Here is a 20,216-nt window from a genome sequence, read left to right on the forward strand (position 1 = left end):
GTCCGTTGAAGTGGGGCAGGGGACACATTCACAGGGCGGAGCCTAGGGCAGAGCTGGCCTCTCTGCGGTGGCCTCGCTGGGGCGGGCTGCGCGGAACAGGTCTTGAGTCCAGCTGTGAGGGCTGGGCAGGCCTTGAGAGCAGACAGGGCAAGACTTGGGCACTTGGCGACTTGGGCACTGCTGAGCTCAAGGCGGGGCCAGCGAGCAAACCAACCGCAGCCTGAGGTCTGGAGGGGGGTGGGCTGAGCAGAAAATACACCCTCCTGGGTAGACTCAACATGGAAAAACAGAGGCAGCCAGGGAGGCCTTCGACTGCAAGCATTGTCCAGTTGCCCCTGTACTGATCTGTGAAGGCTGTTCACCAAGGTGCTCCCACCCAGGGTGCTCCCCATTCCCTGCCTCTTCTGTGGCCCAAGGCTGCTTCCCAGGCTGGCTGTGAGCCCAAGATCTCTGGAGAGGGAGACTTAGGGGGCACCTTCCACAAAGGAGCAGATGGGCACAGAAATGTATAGGGATGTAGTGGCACCAGAAGCCAAACCGAAAGGCATACCCTCGGTAGTTCCATTCAAAGGACACACACACACACACACACACACAAAGTGGTGGACACATCCCTGCTAAATAGGGGTCAGCAACCCCAGGCTGCAGTGCGCAGACGCCTAGTCATTCCAGCACCCAGCACTGCATGTCGATTCTTTGAGCCCAATATTTTTATCCTCTCAAGAACACACAATCGGCTTTGGGGCCACAAAGGAGGTTTAGGTGGGGGCTTGGACATCTCTAATCTCAAAACTTTGTCCTTAGGAGGCTTAGGATCAGTACTGATCATTCAGGGAGCCCGAAAGGGGCTTTGGAGGGCAGGGGAGAAGTGGTGGTGGGACGGTAATCTATAAGAGGAATCAGAGAGCGTGGGGACATCCCATGAGTAAGATGTCAGGGGAGGAGGAGTTTTATCTGTTCAAGAACATCTCCTTGGTGGGGCCATGGGATGGGCCTCAGTACCACATTGCCCCTGTCTGGGCCTTCCGCCTCCAGGCAGTCTTCATGGGCTTTGTCTTCTTTGCAGGGACACCACTCAATGCCTCGGTGCTGGTGGCCACCCTGCGCTACAAGAAGTTGCGACAGCCACTCAACTATATTCTGGTCAGTGTATCCCTGGGGGGCTTCCTCTACTGCATCTCTGTCTCCAGCGTCTTCATCGCCAGCTGTCAGGGATACTTCATCTTTGGCCGCCATGTTTGTGCTTTGGAGGCCTTCCTGGGCTCTACAGCAGGTACTGAAGGGGAAGGAGACTGGGGGGAGACAAAGGACTGCTCCAGGATTGGAACCAGGGACCAGACTGTTGGGTTAGAGTGGGCCCCTAAAGAGGAGCCTGGGGAAAAGGAGTTTGGTGCTCTTTATCATTGGGTACAAAGTAGCTGGGACTAGAAGTTTGACCAAGTCCCAAACTCCACACCAACCATCAGTCCCCGTGCTTGCTCCACCATCTGTATTCCACTCTGCCTGCCAGGCTGGGTGGGGCTTTCTACCCCAATTACCTTCGTGTTTCACTACAGGTCTGGTGACAGGCTGGTCACTGGCCTTCCTGGCCTTTGAGGGCTACATGGTCATCTGTAAGCCCTTCGGCAACTTCCGCTTCAGCTCCAAGCACGCGCTGATGGTGGTCCTGGCTACCTGGACCATTGGTATTGGCGTCTCCATCCCACCCTTCTTTGGCTGGAGCCGGTGAGAGTGTAGGGCAGTGGTGCTGAGCTAGGAGCTCAAGCTGATGTGGGTGGAAAGAGTTGGGTATAACCTTAGTCTTTGACCTCTTATTTATTTATTTATTTATTTGAGAGAGGGAGTATGATGAAATGGTGTGAAGAGCAGGGCGGGGTCCTCTCTGCTCAAACGTGTGGCAAGAGATTCATGTGATCCCTTCCAAAGTCACAGACCAGAGAGCCATTCTCCATCCCACCTTCCTCAAGGAAGGAGAGCAAGAGGCACTAGGCCAGAAGCTGGGACAGAAGAGAGGCAACTGGGAGTGGATGCCCCCCTGGTAGGAAAGGGTGGAGAGGCGGGGAGTTGAGGGCCAGGAAGAAGAGAAGGTTTCTCTGTGCTCTGCCAAGGTCGCAGCCCAGCAACAGGAGTCAGAAGGCCGAGCGGGAGGTGAGCCGGATGGTGGTAGTGATGGTGGGCTCCTTCTGTCTCTGTTACACGCCCTATGCTGCGATGACCATGTATATGGTCAACAGCCGGAACCACGGGCTGGACCTACGGCTTGTCACCATTCCTGCCTTCTTCTTCAAGAGTGCTTGTGTCTACAACCCCATCATCTACTGCTTTATGAATAAGCAGGTAAAGCTCTCTATTTACATGCCTATGAGACTCCAGTTCATAAGACCTGGTTCTTTTCTCACCAACACCTTTTGCTTCAGAGCACCTTGGACTCTACTCAAAAGGCTTCTAAGGGTGAACAAGGAAAGCCCTTGGTAAGCACAGGGAGACGGGGGTGGTCATCGAGACAAGGTAATAGAACCCAGAGAAAACAGAACTTGAGCCCTAAAAATCAGGTTGCTCCAAAGGGCAGGATGAGAAGTGAAAGGGTTTTGTTTTCTTGAAAAACTAATAGACTAATCATTCCCCTAAATTCCTAGTCCTTCCACTTCACAGGTTCTTAATCCTTTCCCTTCCAACTTCCAGCCTGCAGGAGCATATGCAAAAGCACAGAAACCATAACACATGCATACATCTCTAACACAGTTTATCATCTGAAGGTACCGAGTGGCCTCCTATCCCAAATCCTGTATCTGAGCTAATAAAAACCCAAATTTAGATAAATCTAGGAGAGTTCCCGTCTTGTGGGGCAAACTCCCTGCTTTGAGAATTATTAACAGCTATTTTGTTTCCTCAGTCCACAGAGACGGATTCAAAGCTTCTGGATGGAAACAAAATTGGCAACTTTCCAATCGGGAGCACCCTCTAATAATGGTGGGGTGTGTGGGCAGGCCTACTCCGGCCTTGCTTTTCAGTGTTTTGATGAGGCAGGTGCTGCTTTGGGGTTTACCAACAGTCAAGTCTCTGAGCCAAAATATGTAGGGATTATTATTGTAGACCTAGGAGGAGCTCTAAGGATTGGGAAGATGTATTCAAAACCACCTGAGGAGGGCGCCTGGCTGGGTGGCTCAGTCAGTTAAGTGTCTGCCTTCGGCTCAGGTCGTGATTTCCGGGTCCTAGGATAGAGCCCTGAGTAGGGCTTCATGCTCAGCATGGAGTCTTTTTTTTTTTTTTTTTTTAATTTTATTTCTTTATTTGACAGAGAGAGACACAGCGAGAGAGGGAACACAAGCAGGGGGAGTGGGAGAGGAGAAGCAGGCTTCCCGCTGAGCAGGGAGCCCGATGTGGGGCTCGATCCCAGGACCCTGGGACCACGACCCGAGCCGAAGGCAGACGCCCAACGACTGAGCCACCCAGGCGCCCCCATGGAGTCTGTTTTTCTCTCTGCTCCCCTCGCCCCCCACTCCCCGCTCATTCTCTAGTAAATAAAATCTTAAAAAAAAAAAAACAAAAAACACGTGAGGAGATCCTGGGTATAAGGCATTGCACAAGGCTTTGGGGATACAAAGAATGAGATCTCTTTGCTCCCCACATTTCTTGATGTCACCTCCTCCGTACTGGTCTGCAAGGGGCTATCTCCAATTCTGTGTTTTCCTTCCAGTTCCAAGCCTGCATCATGGAGATGGTGTGTGGGAAGTCCATGACAGATGATTCTGAAATGTCCAGCTCCCAGAAAACAGAAGTCTCTGCTGTCTCTCCCAGTCAAGTTGGCCCCAACTAAGGAGTCATATTGGCTTATTTGCAGCAACTAGGATTTTACATTTAGGGAAATTTCTTCTTTCTCTCTCAAAAACCAAACTACTAACAAATGCAGAAAAAGATGGGAAGGGTATAATGGCAATTCGGGGAGTCCACTTTCCATTTTCCTACCATTCCTTTCCTACCCACAAAGCTACTGTTCCAACCAGGTCTACTTTAGACCACTCCAAAGGCCATGTCAACAATACTCAATTTTTACTAAGTGGCATCATTCATAGCACTTGGATAACTGATTTATGAGGCAACTATACAGGAGTATGGCGGATTTTTCAGTGTATGGATAATAATTATCTTCCTTCTTTGTAATTTTTTTCTTCCTATTGAGGATCTGTTCTGAGATGATACATTCTGAATTAGAACAAACTTAAAACACCTTAGAAATCAGATAGGGGCGCCTGGGTAGCTCAGTCGGTTAAGCGGCTGCCTTCGGCTCAGGTCATGATCCCAGGGTCCTGGGATCAAGCCCCCAATCGGGCTGCTCAGCAGAGAGCCTGCTTCTGCTTCTCCCTCTCCCTGCTGCTCCCCCTGCTTGTGCTCTGTCAAATAAATAAAATCTTTAAAAAAAAAAAAGAAAAAGAAAGAAATCGGAGAGATATAAAGAAACCACCAAAACCTTGAGTAGGCCCAAAATACGAGTCTGAAAGAACTTCTTTATGCCATCACTGCCAATAATCCTATAGTTCTGGCAGGGACAGCCATGTCCAGAAGCTCCTGAGCCAGCATGAATTATTCCAGGTGCTCCCCACCCAATTTGGCTAAACCTGTCTTAAGCTGCATTATTTAGTAAAGTTAATGGTTAATTCCCTTCATGTTCTCAAAATGACTGTGCACATCTTAATACCATTTATGAACTATACCAAAATGTTCAAAAAACTGTTTTACTTTATACTTTATGTTTCCCCTCTGCACCCCCTGAAAAAGAGCCTTTTTGAAATAAAAGTCAGAATAAATGCTGTGTGTACATTCAGGAATGGCTTGTGTTTGGTATCAGGTAATTATGTAATGAGCAGCTGGACTCCTCTCCAGTTACATGGCCCGAGGGAAGCAAAGAGGGGTTACAGCTGTAGTGGGAAAGACGCCAGAAGATTTCAGAAATAAAAAAGGAATGGCTAATCTGGGAGAAGGCAGAACTTCTCTGGGATGGGGAGGGAGTATCTTCTAGGAGACCTCCTTTTCTTGATATTTTACAGCACCCATCATTCTAAGTAAGAGTTCCATTTCTTAAGAGAATAAAGGAATACGCATACCCCACAATGAATGTAAACAGTTTTATTTAGAAACAGATAGGTACCTGTTTGCATTATAGAATATAAAACTTAGTTTACACTCTATAAAAAATAACCAGTATCCAAATTCAAGAGAGCTAGCATTCACAGGACACACAGTGTGGGTGTGTAGCTACTGTTCACCAGCCTCAGGCTTGACTTAAACCAAAAAGATAATCCAGGGGGATCATTAGAGATTATTAGAGTATGCTTGCTGCTGAGCACCCAGCATCCAGAAGTTGCCATTTTAGCATATGAAGGTTTGCTTTCTAAGTGCGTAACTTTTAACATCAGGCCTGGGTTCTCTGTACCTAGTGAGCTGCAAGGCTCTCCTGCCACACAGTTCATGATGTGCTCTCTCTAATCCTGGGTTGCCATTATTATCTTTGATCTTCTTAATGATAAAAATGGGGAATCTGGAGAGCAGAGAATTTACATTCCCCTATATTGGGGTTAAAAAGAGTGTATCCACTCTCAAGAGCTCAATGCAAAGGCCAGGATCAAGTTACGTGATAATCTGGCTTTTTGCCAGGCCAAGTAGTCCACCTCAACATGATCATGGAAGACCAAAGGATACACCTAGGTTCAGATTATAATAATCACCCAGCACCACCTGAATGTATTATCCACAAAGATACATGAAATAATAAAGGTTAGATATACATATATTTATCTTAGTAACCTGAGGGCTAAAAAAGTTTGGAATACAATAATTCTTCTCAAAAGAGGTCCATCTGTAAGAAAAGGACCAAAAAAGACAGAGTTTGTGTTACATAAAATATGGGTAAAGTGAGTTGGGAACAGAAGGCAGCTTCTTCAGCTCTTTCTACAATGTCCCTCTCTTTGACAAGGATTGGCAATCTGCTGATCCACGATAAACTTTTTTGGGGGCAGCGGGGAGAGGGGGCGTTGGGTCAAAGGCAAGAAGGTTGAACAATGGTCCTCAAACCAAAGAGTCCTCTCAGTAGGCCCTCTCATCTTTGTGTCTGAGTTCAAGCTCTTCAGCTGACACAGAAATAGGCCTGGTAGTAAGTGGTTAGCATTCTGAGGTATGAGGATCCCTGGTAAATTCAGCAGCATGTGGTTTTTGGAAACCAGCCCACAAGATAAGAACACTGCAACCAAGCTCCTAACTAATACTGCTATTTAACCACTGTCTGAAAGAGAAAGGGAAGAAAAAAAAAAAAAATCCCCAATACATTGGGAGGTTGTAAGCTTCATACAAGGTGGTCCAAATAATCTCTGTATTTCATCTCAGGGTTTCTTAAGAGAATCCTCATTTCAGTGATCATTTCTTTCGTTAAAGGCACTTTCAATGAAATGACATAATTGGAAAGGAGTACATTTTAACTATGTAGTGAAAGCAAGATTAATTCCTAGGAACACCTGGGGAAATAGGAGCTGAATGGGGCACTTACAGTGATTCAATAGGCAAGAAAGTCTTGAGCACTTCAACAGATGCACACCCAGAAAAAAGTGTGTGCCCTGAAAACACTTGTATTTTTCCCTTAGTTTTCCAGCTGTTTCTATGTATAGCTCTGTAAAGAGATCACATTCACTACTTGATTGATTTTCAAGACACTGGCCCTAACTCTTCCCACCACAGCTGTGCTTGGCAAAATTAGCAAACAGCTAGTCTTACTGGGAAGAAAAAAAACTGAATGAAATCAAGTCGAGCCAAGCTTTCTGACAGCACAGGAATCTGTCCTTGCCCAGATAATGCCACGATCAATTGCTGGACTTAGAGCAACTGAATGGAATATGTGGCCCCTACTACTTATGAAACATACTTTTCAATAGGCAAGATTAAATGTTGTCTCTCTAAATATAATTGTGGGGCATATTTTTTTCCCTTTTCTCTCTCCTAAACATTTCTTATTGATCTCAGGCTTAAAAAATTAGTTAAGTCAGAATTACAAAAATTATATGGCAAGGGTTGAGAAAGAGTGAAGGGCTAACATTTGCCTACAAACAAGCGTCAGTTGAGGATGTTGATCCTTCATATCATACTCCCAACCAGAGAACAAATATAAAAATAAACACACCATGTTATACATAATACAAAGTGTAAATCTACAAACACAAGTGTACTAATTAGAGTTGTTCCTCAGAAGCACAGTTCCTCCAGTGCCTCAAAGAGGAGGAGGAATGGGGACGGGATGGTTTTCATTACACCTTTTCAGGTCTTAAAGTTTGTATTAACAGTCTCAGTAGCGCAAACAATTTCATGTGAAACCAGAAGCTGTAAAAATAAATTACTTTTGAAGAAATGTGGGTTCTTCTGTATGCAGCTCAGAACTCATCATGTCGTACTAAGGCCTCACCAAAATCTGTGGCCTGGCTGCCCACAAATAAATCGTACTTGTCAACAATCTCCTCCTTGGTAAGCTTGCCATCCTGAAATTAGAGAGAAGAGTGAATCGAGGCAAAAACGATTTCCCATTCCAAATTTAGAAACACCGCTACAGAACAAAAGGGGTTAATCAGGATTTAAGATTCTAATTCCCACTAAATTAAATGTGAACTCAACCTTCACCCCCAACCCTCCACAACATACACACAAAGAGAGAAGAAAATAGCAATTAATACATTTTTCTTATCAAGAAAGTTAAAAGTGGAAGGACGGGAATAACACAGCTCAATAACATAATGCATCAAGCAAAATGTGGGCCATCTCCTATGTATAGGTAAGAGACAGGAAGAACCGGGGAAGATACTTTAAAGTGAATCCAGTCATTGCCTAACAGGAACGATGAAATCTGCTAACATTCCCACACAGTCTTCACCCCCGCAATGCCCTAGCCACCAACAGATTCCAGACACAACCCCAAATGAAGGCTCAGACCTCAGCTCAAAAATTATCTATGCCGGATTCACAAGGGATGACCTTGGGAGTTTCCTTTTCTCACGTATCTCAGGACACAGCACCTGGCTACTGAAGTGACTGAAGCAAGAACTCAAAACAGACTGTGCCTTAAAAAGGCTCAGATGATAAGACACTGCATCTGAAACAGAAGACTGGCCTAGATAGGAGAATGTTCAGAATACAACCCCCCCTCCCCAACACCTTTAGATTGATTTTCAGCTTACTCTAAGCAGAGCATTAAAATTGCTGAAAAGGTGATGGCTTAGTGAGACTACCATTCTTTTTATGAAACAAATGCCTCAGATAATTTATCAAGGAAAATTTTAACAAGCTCGAGATAAATGCTGATTTACAACCCACTATAAAGAACTTAATTTTAAAAAGTGTATTTAAGAAGGAAATGACCAACTTTGAGCAGGCAAAATGAGCCTGCAATAGGTAAAAGCACAAAGGAAGAAAAAAAAAAGCAAATTTCCTGGGGATCCAAAGATAACAGATGACGCACACTGGACACAGGCTATATATACAGAGGCTCTTTTCTGAAGCCAAATGCCTCCAATGGTGTGAACACTGGGCAAAGGGATTTCTAAAATGAGATCAGATAGGTAGCACTGCCCTGTAAGTTTTCAATTGTCAACTTAAGATTTGTAGCAGACTTAGACCAATTAAGACTTTACATGCTCTATGTACCTCAACAGGAATGTTTTAGGCAATCCCCTACAAACAGACTTTGATCGCTACTAGGTTGTTTGGGCCTGGCCAGACTTACCTTGTTCTGGTCTGATTCATAGACTAGGTGCCTGGCTTCTGCCTCCGCATGATCATAGTCTGAGGGGAGGATCCAGTCTTTGGTCTCTTCCTTGTCCATCTTCCCATCACGATTCTTATCTCGAAACTCAACAAACTGTTCTCTTTCTGTCTTTACCCACTCTGGCTCATCAGCATTTCCATCATGGCTGTACATGTCACCTGCATGCACAAACGTACATAATGCAAAAGGTGAGTCTGTCTTTTTCTCAAGACTGCCACGTGGTAATCTGGCTTAACTTTTCTTCCTCATCCATCTTCCAGCTCATCTGTCTGGAACCTAGTAGCAGTTACAAGGGTATTTTAGGTCCGAGGCCTTAGAAAGCAAGGCATTTTCCTGAGGCTTACTGGCTTACTTAATGACCTTGTAACAAGAATATTTCCAACTGCTTAATGTCCACAATAGCCAAAATATGGAAAGAGCCCAGATGTCCACCAACAGATAAATGGATAAAGAAGATGTGGTATATATATATATACACACACAATGGAATACTACTCAGCCAACAAAAAGAATGAAATCTTGCCATTTGCAATGACATGAATGGAACTAGAATATATTATGCTAAGCAAAATAAGTCAGAGAAAGACAAATACCATATGATTTCACTCATATGTGGAATTTAAGAAACAAAACAGATGAACATAGGGGAGGGGAAGGAAATAAAGTAAGATAAAAACAGAGTGGGAGGCAAACCATAAGAGACTCTTAACTATAGGGAACTGAGGGTTGCTGGAGGGGAGGTGGGTGGGGGGATGGAATAATTGGGAGATGGGTATTAAGAGGGCACTTGATATAATGAGCACTGGGTGTTACATGCAACTGATAAATCACTAAATTCTACCCCTGAAACTAATAATACACTACATGTTAACTACTGAATTTAAATAAAAAAATTTTTTAAAAAGAATGTTTCCAATTGCTGATTATAATATGAGTGCAAAGAGAATCCTTAGCCCTTAAGAAATGCAGAAATGGGGGCGCCTGGGTGGCTCAGTCGTTACGTGTCTGCCTTCGGCTCAGGTCATGATCCCAGGGTCCTGGGATTGAGCCCCGCATCCGGCTCCCTGCTCTGCGGGAAGCCTGCTTCTCCCTCTCCCGCTCCCCCTGCTTGTGTTCCCTCTCTCGCTGTGTCTCTCTGTCATATAAATAAATAAAATCTTAAAAAAAAAAAAAATGCAGAAATAAAGGGTAATGACGAGCAACCAGAAAGATAAATAACTTTTAAAAGATAGCTGTTCCCTACATTCCATTTCGATCCAAGGTAGTTAAACCTATTGCTATTAGAAAGGTGCTATTTTAGGGACGCCTGGGTGGCTCAGTTGTTAAGCGTCTGCCTTCGGCTCAGGTCATGATCCCAGGGTCCTGGGATCGAGTCCCACGTCGGGCTCCTTGCTCAGTGAGGAGCCTGCTTCTCTCTCTCTCCCTCTGCTGCTCCCCCTGCTTGTGCTCTCTCTGACAAATAAATAAATAAAAATCTTATAAAAAAGAAAGGTGCTATTTTAAATTCTCAAGTAAACTTGAGAAGTGTGTGCGAGAAGCCCAAACTGTGCACAACCAATTACTAAGTATTTTTTGGAATGTACCTCTAAAAATGATGGGTATTTTCTTACATAGTCATAATGTCCATTATCACATTTCACAAAATGAACTTTTGGTATTATCAAATACTCAGTCCAAATCTGAATTTCCTAATTATCTTTTAAAGTTGGTTTGTTCAGGAGCACCTGGGTGGCTCAGTCGGTTAAGCATCCGACTCTTGATTTCGGCTCGGGTCATGATCTCAGGGTTGTGGGATCGAGCCCAGAGTCAGGTTCTGTGCTGGGCATGAAGTCTGCTTAGGATTCTCTCTCTCCCTCTGCTCCTCCCACCAGCGCCACCCCCATAAATAAATAAATAATAAAGTTGGTTTGTTCAAATTACTTATATGAATGCTAGTAGGTAAGAAGTTGCTATGGTAAAACAAACAAATAAAAAAAGAAGTTGCTACGGTATTTAAATCTTACTAGATTTATTTATGAGTTAAAGTACTTTAAAATTCAGTATTTACAACCAAGAGAAATTATTATTATTTTTTTAAGATTTTATTTATTTATTTATTTGAGAGAGAGGCAGAGAGAGAGAAACAGCATGAGAAGGGATAGGGTCAGAGGGAGAAGCAGGCTCCCCGACGAGCCGGGAGCCCGATGCGGGACTTGATCCCAGGACTCCGGGATCATGACCTGAGCCGAAGGCAGTCGCTTAACCAACTGAGCCACCCAGGCGCCCCAAGAGAAATTATTCTTTACAACCGTTTAAACTTCTACTTAGGGGCACCTGAGTGGCTCGGTTAAGTGTCTGCCTTTGGCTCAGGTCCTGGGATGGAGTCCTGCCTTGGGCTCCCTGCTCCAAGGGAGTCTGCTTCTCCCTCTGCCCCTACCTCCCCTTCCTGCTCTTGCTCTCAGATACATAAAATCTTTAAAAAAATATAAACTTCTACTTAAATACTGTAGATGCCAACTTTAAAATGTAAGGGAATACTGTTTGTCAAAATTCTTTTAGAATGATGTGAGTGAAGAAGTCTGAAGACTCCCGAGTTTACTACATCAAAGTATATGTGCATTTCACGCAAGCTATGGGAACATACCTTATATACGTCTAGTTTCTAGCAGTTCTAAGCACAGGTATTTAGTCGTGATAAAGGTAATTCATATGTTGAAACCCACAAAGTGGGGGTGGTTCCAGCAGCACGGCCCACGGCACAAATCTGAACCCAAGCTAGCCTGCACTTAGGGGGTACACCACACTGCCAAAGAAATTTAACATACACCAGTCACAATTCTCCCAACTCAGCTTTAGCAGCTTACCTGACCCCAGAACACAAGACCTGCTAGCCCTATAAGGAAACCCCTGACCTTCTAGCCAATCACGCCCTGTTTCTGCGTTGCTTCTTCTCATGCCCAAAATCCCTTGGGAAAAGTGCTCCGCTGCTTTTCGGCACTGCACTCCCCAATCCATGGGCTGTTTCCCTTGAATAAAGGATAGACTCGTTACTAAGCTGTATTACTGTCATTTGACAGTTGGTACTGTCATTTTCCTGAGTTTGAGCGCTAAGAGTAGACCTACCTTTTTTTTTAAACAAAGGAGGAATACCTGACAGCAGGACTTGCCAGTTCTTTCTCTATGCTACAGCACATTCAGAAAATGTAGTATTTGTACAATCCACTGGGCCAGTGCCCTGCCTTAGCTCTCCTGTGGGTCAAGAACTTTCACAGTAATGGGCGCCTGGGTGGCTCAGTCATTAGGCGTCTGCCTTCAGCTCAGGTCATGATCCCAGGGTCCTGGGATCGAGCCCCGCATTGGGCTCCTTGCTCCACAGGAAGCCTGCTTCTCCCTCTCACATTCCCCCTGCTAGTGTTCCCTCTCTTGCTGTCTCTCTCTCTGTCAAATAAATAAATAAAAATCTTTAAAAAAAAGTAAGTACATTTTGGGGCGCCTGGGTGGCTCAGTCGTTAAGCGTCTGCCTTCGGCTCAGGTCACGATCCCAGGGTCCTGGGATCAAGTCCCACATCGGGCTCCCTGCTCCACAGGAAGCCTGCTTCTCCCTCACCTACTCCCCCTGCTTGTGTTCCCTCTCTCGCTGTGTCTCTCTCTGTCAAATAAATAAATAAAATCTTTAAAAAAAAAAAAAAAAAAGAACTTTCACAGTACACACATGAGGAAATTCTGAATTAGAGAGAGAATACATGTATACTTAAAAGACATACTTTTATTATATTTATTTATTTATTTTTAAGATTTTATTTACTTATTTGAGAGAGAGAAAAAAGCAAGCGAGGGAGCAAGGGGAGGAGCAGAGGGAGAGGGACAAGCAGACTCCATGCTGAGCCCAGAGCCCAACGAGGGGCTCAATCTTATGACCCTGAGATCATGACCAGAGCCAAAATCAAGAGTCGGACACCTGAGCCACCCAGGCACCCCTTAAAAGACCTACTTTTAACAGAAGCTAGAATATACGACATAATGAGTACATTTTAAAGCTAGATAAGTAAAGATAACAATACTACTATAGAATTTTCTATTCAAAAAGGATTCAGTCCCTTTAATATAATCTGAGATTATGTTAAAAAAAGTTTTTAGAGTGGGCGCCTGGGTGGCTCAGTTGGTTAAGCGACTGCCTTCGGCTCAGGTCATGATCCTGGAGTCCCAGGATCGAGTCCCGCATCGGGCTCCCTGCTCGGCAGGAGTCTGCTTCTCCCTCTGACCCTCCTCCCTCTCATGCTGTCTCTCATTCTCTCTGTCTCAAATAAATAAATAAAGTCTTTAAAAAAAAAAAAAAGTTTTTAGAGATACATAACCCAATGCTTACAGATGAAATGAGATGATGATTGGGATTTTCTTCAGAAAAAAAAAAGAAGTAGATAAAGATTTAAAAGGACTGGCCATGGGCTGATGGCTGTTAGGGCTGGGCACAGGCGCATGGGGGTTCATTATACTATTCTATCTAATTTTGTGTATGTTTGCAATGTTCTATAACAAATTTATTTATTTATTTTAAATATTGTATTTATTTATTTGACAGAGAGACAGAAAGTGCACAAGCAGGGGGAGCGGCAGACAGAGGGACAGGGAGAAGCAGGCTCCCCACTGAGCAGAAAGCCCAACACAGGGCTCGATCCCAGGACTCTGGGATCAAGACCCAAGCTGAAGGTAGACACCTAACCAACTAAGCCACCCAGGAGCCCCTATAACAAATTTAAAGAATAAAAATATTTAACAGTATAACTCCAGGGACTTCTTATTAATGCTAAATGTAAGAAACAATGACCATTTGTTTATGATCTCTTTCCTCAACAGGGTACATCCCCAGAAACTGGAAGATACTGTTTGGGAGACTTTCAGATTTACAAAGCCCAGCATCCCCAGTGTAAAAGTGTTTACATTAGTTGATGATTTGCAAAAAAAAGCAACAAACATACATACACAGACTTGATAGTTTTAATAGTTTCAAAATACAATTCCTCTGCCCTTGGATCTGTATGATAGGGATGTAGAAAGAAATATCTCCTTATTTGACCTCAGTGCTTGATAAATGATGGTACTTAACAGTTATAAAACTTAATTCCGGGCGCCTGGGTGGCTCAGTCGGTTAAGCGACTGCCTTCGGCTCAGGTCATGATCCCAGGCTCCTGGGATCGAGTCCCACATCGGGCTCCCTGCTCTGCGTGGAGCCTGCTTCTCCCTCTCCCACTCCCCCTGCTTGTGTTCCCTCTCTCGCTGTGTCTCTGTCAAATAAATAAAAATCTTTAAAAAAAAAAAAAAAAACAATTCTTCTCCTCTGGAGGTTCAAATAAGTTCCTCAGTTTTAGCAATGAAGATAAAATGGCAAAAAACAAGAATGAAAGGATAAAATATTAAATATTTAAAGGTAGAAATAGTCAACTTTGAAACAGGCTCAGTAAATGCACCCAGACATTTATTTCCACTGTGCTGATGAACTCCATTAAAAATAATCATTTTGGTTAAAAAAAAAAAAAAATCTATCTTCTCTTCGTCCCTCTTTCTCTAAAAAACTCAAAACACATCACTGAGTCTTTGAAGAACAGAATGGTAAATATTCAGGGAGTAATTCAACTGGAATAACCCTAGATATAAATAGCAAGTATAATTAGATAAAATCTGAGAAAAGAAATAACTTGTTTAATTCAAGGGACAGGTGAAAAAAAAAGGAGATAGAAGACCTAGACAGAAAACACAAACAGAAAACCATGGAAAGGAGCAAAGAAAGGCTCTAAGAGAAATCAGCAACTCGTGGTCGCTTATTCACTCACTGATCTCTTTTATTCTATTCCCTATCTTCTTCTCTTGGGTTTCCTAATGCCAGCCTAGGCTCCCTGCAACTCTTTACTGTCAATTCCACAGGCATCTGGGATGTACTGTATCACTGCTATCCAATATGGTAGCCCCTGGCCACACGGAGCTATCAAGAACTTGAAATGTGGCTGGTCTGAACTGAGATGTACTGTAAGTGTAAAATATGCTTTTGAAGACAGTATGAAAAAAAAATCCTTAATTTATATGGATAACACGTTGAAAGTATTTTAGAATATTAGGCTAAATAAAATACATTATTGAAAATAATAATGTTTTGGGACAACTGGGTGGCTCAGTCGGTTGAGCATCTGCCTTCAGCTCAGGTCATGATCCCAGGGTCCTGGGATCAAGCCCCATATCGGGCTCCCTGCTCAGTGGGAAGCCTGCTTCTCCCTGGGCCTCTGCCTGCCATTCCCCCTGCTTGTACTCTCATTCTCTGTCTGTCAAATAAATAAAATCTTTAAAAAAAAAAAAAGGAAAGAATCATGTTTTAAAGAAACATTTTTTTTTTTTTTAAAGATTTTATTTATTTATTTGAGAGAGAGAGAATGAGAGAGAGCACATGAGAGGGGGGAGGGTCAGAGGGAGAAGCAGACTCCCTGCCGAGCAGGGAGCCCGATGCGGGACTCGATCCCGGGACTCCAGGATCATGACCTGAGCTGAAGGCAGTCGCTCAACCAACTGAGCCACCCAGGCGCCCGAAACTTTTTTTTTTGATGTGGCTATTAGAAAAGTAAAAATACATACGTGGCTCACATGAACATTTTGATTGGACAGTGCTGCTATAGATACTTTATCATGACCCACTATTCCTCATACTGGTCTGGCCTTAATGATGTGCTACGAGTTGACCCATGGGGTAAATTATTTCTATGGGCAAACATACTTCCATAGCTTCTCAGCTTCTCCTAGGAAAAACAGTAGAAACAGACTTACCAATATACTCTTCAAGGTCTATGAAACCATCAGCATTCTTATCTATATCCTCCATTGTTTCCTAGACAGAAGAGGAGACAAAGTTAGTATCTGGATGAAATTTAGGCAATAATTTAGCATTCATTAAAACACACACACACAAGGACGCCTGTGTGGCTCATCAGTTGGGTGTCTGCCTTGGGCTCAGGTTGTGACCCCAGGGTCCTGGGATCGAGTCCCACATTGGGCTCCTTGCTCAGCTGGGAGCCTGCTTCTCCCTCTGCCTACTGCTCCCCCCGCTTGTGTGCTCTCTCTCTGACAAATAGATAAATAAAATCTTAAACCCCCTCCCACCACACATATGTATATGTGTGGGTATGGTTAAACCATAGGAAATTGCTGTTTTTCTAGCTAAAAAATGGTAAAACATTACTTGTTTTTTATGCTTCAACCCAAAATAACTACAAATCTTCTTGGAGGAACACTGGTACACTGTTTAAAAAATGACCTATCCCACCAAGCCCACAATGATGTGGAACAGCCCTAGTTATGCTGACGTCATTCTAACAGTCACAGGAAATGTGACTAATGTGTCTATAGCTATAGTCTATGTTTTGTTTACAAAACTATAAAGTCCATGGTTTATGTTTTATTGGTAAATGCCTTCTGTGAGAATTCTTCAGTATTACTGTTATTAGTGTCTGATCACTGGCTACAGGACATTTTTATTTTTATTTATTTTTTTTAAAGATTTTATTTATTCGACAGAGAGAGACAGCGAGAGAGAGAACAAAAGCAGGGGGAGTGGGAGAGGGAGAAGCAGGCTTCCCGTGGAGCAGGGAGTCCGATGAGGAGCTCAATCCCAGGATTCTGGGATCATGACCTGAGCCAAAGGCAAACGCTTAATGACTGAGCCACCCAGGTGCCCAACGGAACATTTTTAAAAACAGGATTTTCCTGGGGTGCCTGGCTGGCTCAGTTGGTACAACATCCAACTCTTGATCTCAGGGTCATGAGTTCAAGCCTGACGGTGGGGCTTAGAGCTTACTTCAAAATAAAAGCAAGCCAGGGGCACCTGGGTGGCTCAGCTGGTTAAACCACTGCCTTCGGCTCAGGTCATGATCCTGGAGTCCCCGGATCGAGTCCCACATCGGGGGTCCCTGCTTGGCAGGGAGTCTGCTTCTCCCTCTGACCCTCCCCCCTCTCATACGCTCTCTCTCTCTCATTCTCTCTCTAATAAATAAAATCTTTAAAAAAAAAATTAAAAATAAATAAATAAATAAAAGCAAGCCATTCTTCCAGATACAGAGTAAAGAATAAAGAGGAAAAATAGTATAATCAACAAAAAGAGAAACTGAGTTTCCATTGAGAATCACTGCTCTCCACCAACCTGCACTACTATATCTTTCATGTAGTCATACTCCTCAGGGTGCAGGAAAGCTGTGAATTCCTCCTTTGTGGCAATGAGGTCTCCATCCTTGTCTGCCATTTTAAACCTCCGCTCATCTCTAACCATCATTTGTTTATAGTTAAATCCATCATCAGGGTCTGGATCATCTAGAAAACAAAATGTTTAAGTCCAATCTTAAGACTGCCACAAAACATGAAAATGTGTGGGCTGAGGAATCAATTTCCAAGAAAGATAAACCAAGCAATGAAGAAATAACAGGTAAAATTGTAACAGTGTGAAAACATTTTGGTAATCAAAGTCAGGTGCGATGTAAATGTGTGCCACTCCAATGGAACCCTGGCTCCTTAGCTATGTGACCTATTACATGACGCTTTGCTGTTTTTGGTGTTAAGGCTACTAGAAGGTTCAAGCTTTCTGGTTATATCTGAGAGACAGTGGTAGTCTAAAGCCATACAATTTGGGTTTGAATCCTAAACTCTACCACCTCCTAACTGTGTGACTGTGTGCAAGTAACTTAATTGTGCTTCAATCTACTCATCCGAATAATGAAGATAATAGTGGTGCCGGCTGCACAGGGCTGTCAGGAGTTGTGAATGAGCAAATAAATCTAAGTGCTTAGAACAGTGCCTAGCATAGAGTTGGCTCCCAATAAATGTTAGCTATTGCTATTTTTATTAACATTAGGCTCCCATTGAGAAGCTAGATATCAAAGGCCTCCTATCTCATATTAAGGCCACTCTGATTGAAACAACAGAATATTACCCTCTGAAAGATCACACTATAGTTTTTTCAGCCAACTCAGAGATCTACCATGAGTCACAAGTACTGTTTGCCACTCCCTCCCCCCCATTTATGTAAGATTCTAGAATGCAAAACTAATCCAGAGTTACAGAAAATAGGTCAGGGGTTGCCCAGAGATAGGGGATGGGGAAGGTGAGCAGGATTATAAAGGGACATGAGGAAACTTTTTGGGGTGATGGATATATTCATTTATCTTGATTGTAGTGATGGGTTCACTGGTATATACCTATGGCAAAACTCATCAATTGTGCATTTTAAATATGTGCAGTGTACTATTTGTCAATTATACCTCAATGAAGCTGTTACAAAAATTAAACAGTAGATTACAACCAAATTGGAAGTTGGACCTATCCATCTGTTAGGATGCTGAACTACATAAGCAGTAGTTATTTAGTCTCTATATAACAATCTAGAAGAATAAAATTCAGTTTGTTTAAGTTGAAAAAATGTGAAGGAGTTATCTGTAGGAAAAACAAAACAAATGAATAAAAAAACCCTGATTCAATCTGTTGTGTGGACCAAAAGGTAACATGTGAAGATATTATGAATGTAAAAGACACCACATTAAAGCTAAGAAACAATTTTTCCTACAACACATCCATCAGATAAAAAAAAGATATGGCACTAGTTTTATAAAAAGACCGACAGGGGCCCTTTAACAGTAACATCACACTGCTGATTTCTGATATAGAGTTCAATCCTTCCACACTTTAAGCACAGTTTTGAAAACAAACTACTCCATTTTGAGAGCTGGGCAGTTTGAAGCTTCATTCTTCGTTAAGTGTCAAAATTCAGTAAGACGGCTTATTGAATCATGAGTATACGTGATACTCAAAACCGTAACAGGTTGAAGATGGAGAATTTAAGGAAAATACACTTTTTTAAGATACTAAGTCATCTTTCTAAACAAAGTTTCAGTCCTAACTACACAACAAAAATAAAGATAATAGAAGGGGCGCCTGGGTGGCTCAGTTGTTAAGCGTCTGCCTTCAGCTCAGGTCATGATCCCAGGGTCCTGGGTTCGAGCCCCACATTGGGCTCCCTGCTCAGCGGGAAGCCTGCTTCTCTCTCCCACTCGCCCTGCTTGTGTTCCCTCTCTTACTGGCTGTCTCTCTCTCTCTCTGTCAAATAAATAAAATCTTAAAAAAAAAGAAGATAATAGAAGACAACTTATATATTAAGACTAGATTCTCAACAAAGAGCCCTCCTCACTGCCTTAGGGTAAAACATGGTGACTGCAATCATGTAGCCTGATAACATGCACATACATAAAGATGAAAAAGGAAGACAAAAAACTTTTATTTTGAATAACTAAACTCATGTGTTTGCTGTCATTGCTTGGAGTGCCAGATCTACCCTAAGTACCAGTTTACTGTGCTATCCAGCCTGCATCATTTTGGGTAGGCTCTTGATCTAGTTTTGGTATAGCCGCAATGGATCTTAGTATTTCTTATTTCACTTGCGGCAGAGACAGCGTTAACCCTCCTTTTGTGGAAAGCAGATTCATTAAGACAGATTTTAATTAAAAGCTAAGATTATTTATGCCTGAACTCAAAAACTGAATCAAGAACATACTCTCACAAAAATCCCCTCAGCACTTCTGTAAGCGACCTCATTACCCCAGCACTAACCACCCACATGCCTTGAGGGAAAGATGCCTTATAAAGATATTGCTTCTCTAGCAAGTGCTTCAGCTTATGCAGTCTCAGTAGAAATACCCATTACACTGAATCATTTGACCTATGAGAGCAGAAGAGCTCTCAACAGATTTTTATGCACATAATCATACAAAGAGTTTAAGATTCATTCTGGATAGCAAGTGAGTGCCTAGGTCTGAACGGGAGATTTATTAACACACCATTTTGTTTAGATCACCAATAGCCTACCCTTCACTCTATTTTTATAAGTCCAAATAAATCAGGAGGGTGTTGGCTTTCAGCCAGAAAGCAAGAAGCATGGGGTGCCTCTCCATCTGCATTGACTTTTTAATACACATGTTCTTAATTGGGTGAAGGATATGTTTGGTTCTTGGCTAAGTGTCAAGCATGAAGAGAGACTGCCACTTTAGTCTTAGGAATGAGAACAAGCCCAACACAGAAATAAAAGTCTCTTCACTAGAAATGCATGCAGTCCTGTAATTAACACAGACAGCTGGCTATCCAGTAGGGGAAACAGACCATTATACACTCACTGCTTGTTAATCAGTGGTGGAGAATGCCTGCTTTAACCCAGAAATTTGCCTAATTTCCAGGATAGAAATGCAAGAAGTAACACTTACACATTCTTATCTCAAATTGTAACCAAGTAGAGGAATCTCACTAACAAAAACATCCTAAGTCATCAACTCTGTAAGATTGCCACCTAGCATTCAGCAACAGGCAAGTGTAATAAGGAAAAGAAAATTACTAACAGGTGGCCCAAGCACACAAGCTACCTAAATCA

The 20,216-nt window shown here is 43.0% G+C and overlaps 2 protein-coding genes across 3 annotated transcripts in view; one reads left to right on the plus strand and one right to left on the minus strand.

Moving 5' to 3' along the window:
* The first annotated feature begins 930 nt into the window (after positions 1–930).
* On the plus strand, positions 931–3,817 carry OPN1SW (opsin 1, short wave sensitive). Its single transcript, XM_045865207.3, has 4 exons — positions 931–1,273; positions 1,557–1,725; positions 2,109–2,337; positions 3,698–3,817. Exons 1-4 carry the CDS (start codon positions 931–933, stop codon positions 3,815–3,817), a joined length of 861 nt encoding a protein of 286 aa, XP_045721163.3.
* Positions 3,818–5,109: 1,292 nt separating this feature from the next.
* CALU (calumenin) overlaps positions 5,110–20,216 on the minus strand; it is a 31,938-nt gene continuing 16,831 nt past the window's right edge. For both annotated transcript variants that reach the window (XM_045864313.3, XM_045864312.3), the window contains exons 4-7: positions 16,953–17,119; positions 15,584–15,644; positions 8,756–8,955; positions 5,110–7,517 (exon numbers count right to left, since the gene is read on the minus strand). In XM_045864313.3, the coding sequence (XP_045720269.1) occupies positions 7,413–7,517; positions 8,756–8,955; positions 15,584–15,644; positions 16,953–17,119 (533 nt within the window). In that variant the 3' untranslated portion in view covers positions 5,110–7,412. The remainder of the gene's footprint in view (positions 7,518–8,755; positions 8,956–15,583; positions 15,645–16,952; positions 17,120–20,216) is intronic.

The sequence above is a fragment of the Mirounga angustirostris genome, unplaced genomic scaffold, assembly GCF_029215605.1.
Source record: "Mirounga angustirostris isolate CCGP_5_RB_7025 unplaced genomic scaffold, mMirAng1.0.hap1 SCAF_12, whole genome shotgun sequence".
Lineage (NCBI taxonomy): Eukaryota > Metazoa > Chordata > Mammalia > Carnivora > Phocidae > Mirounga > Mirounga angustirostris.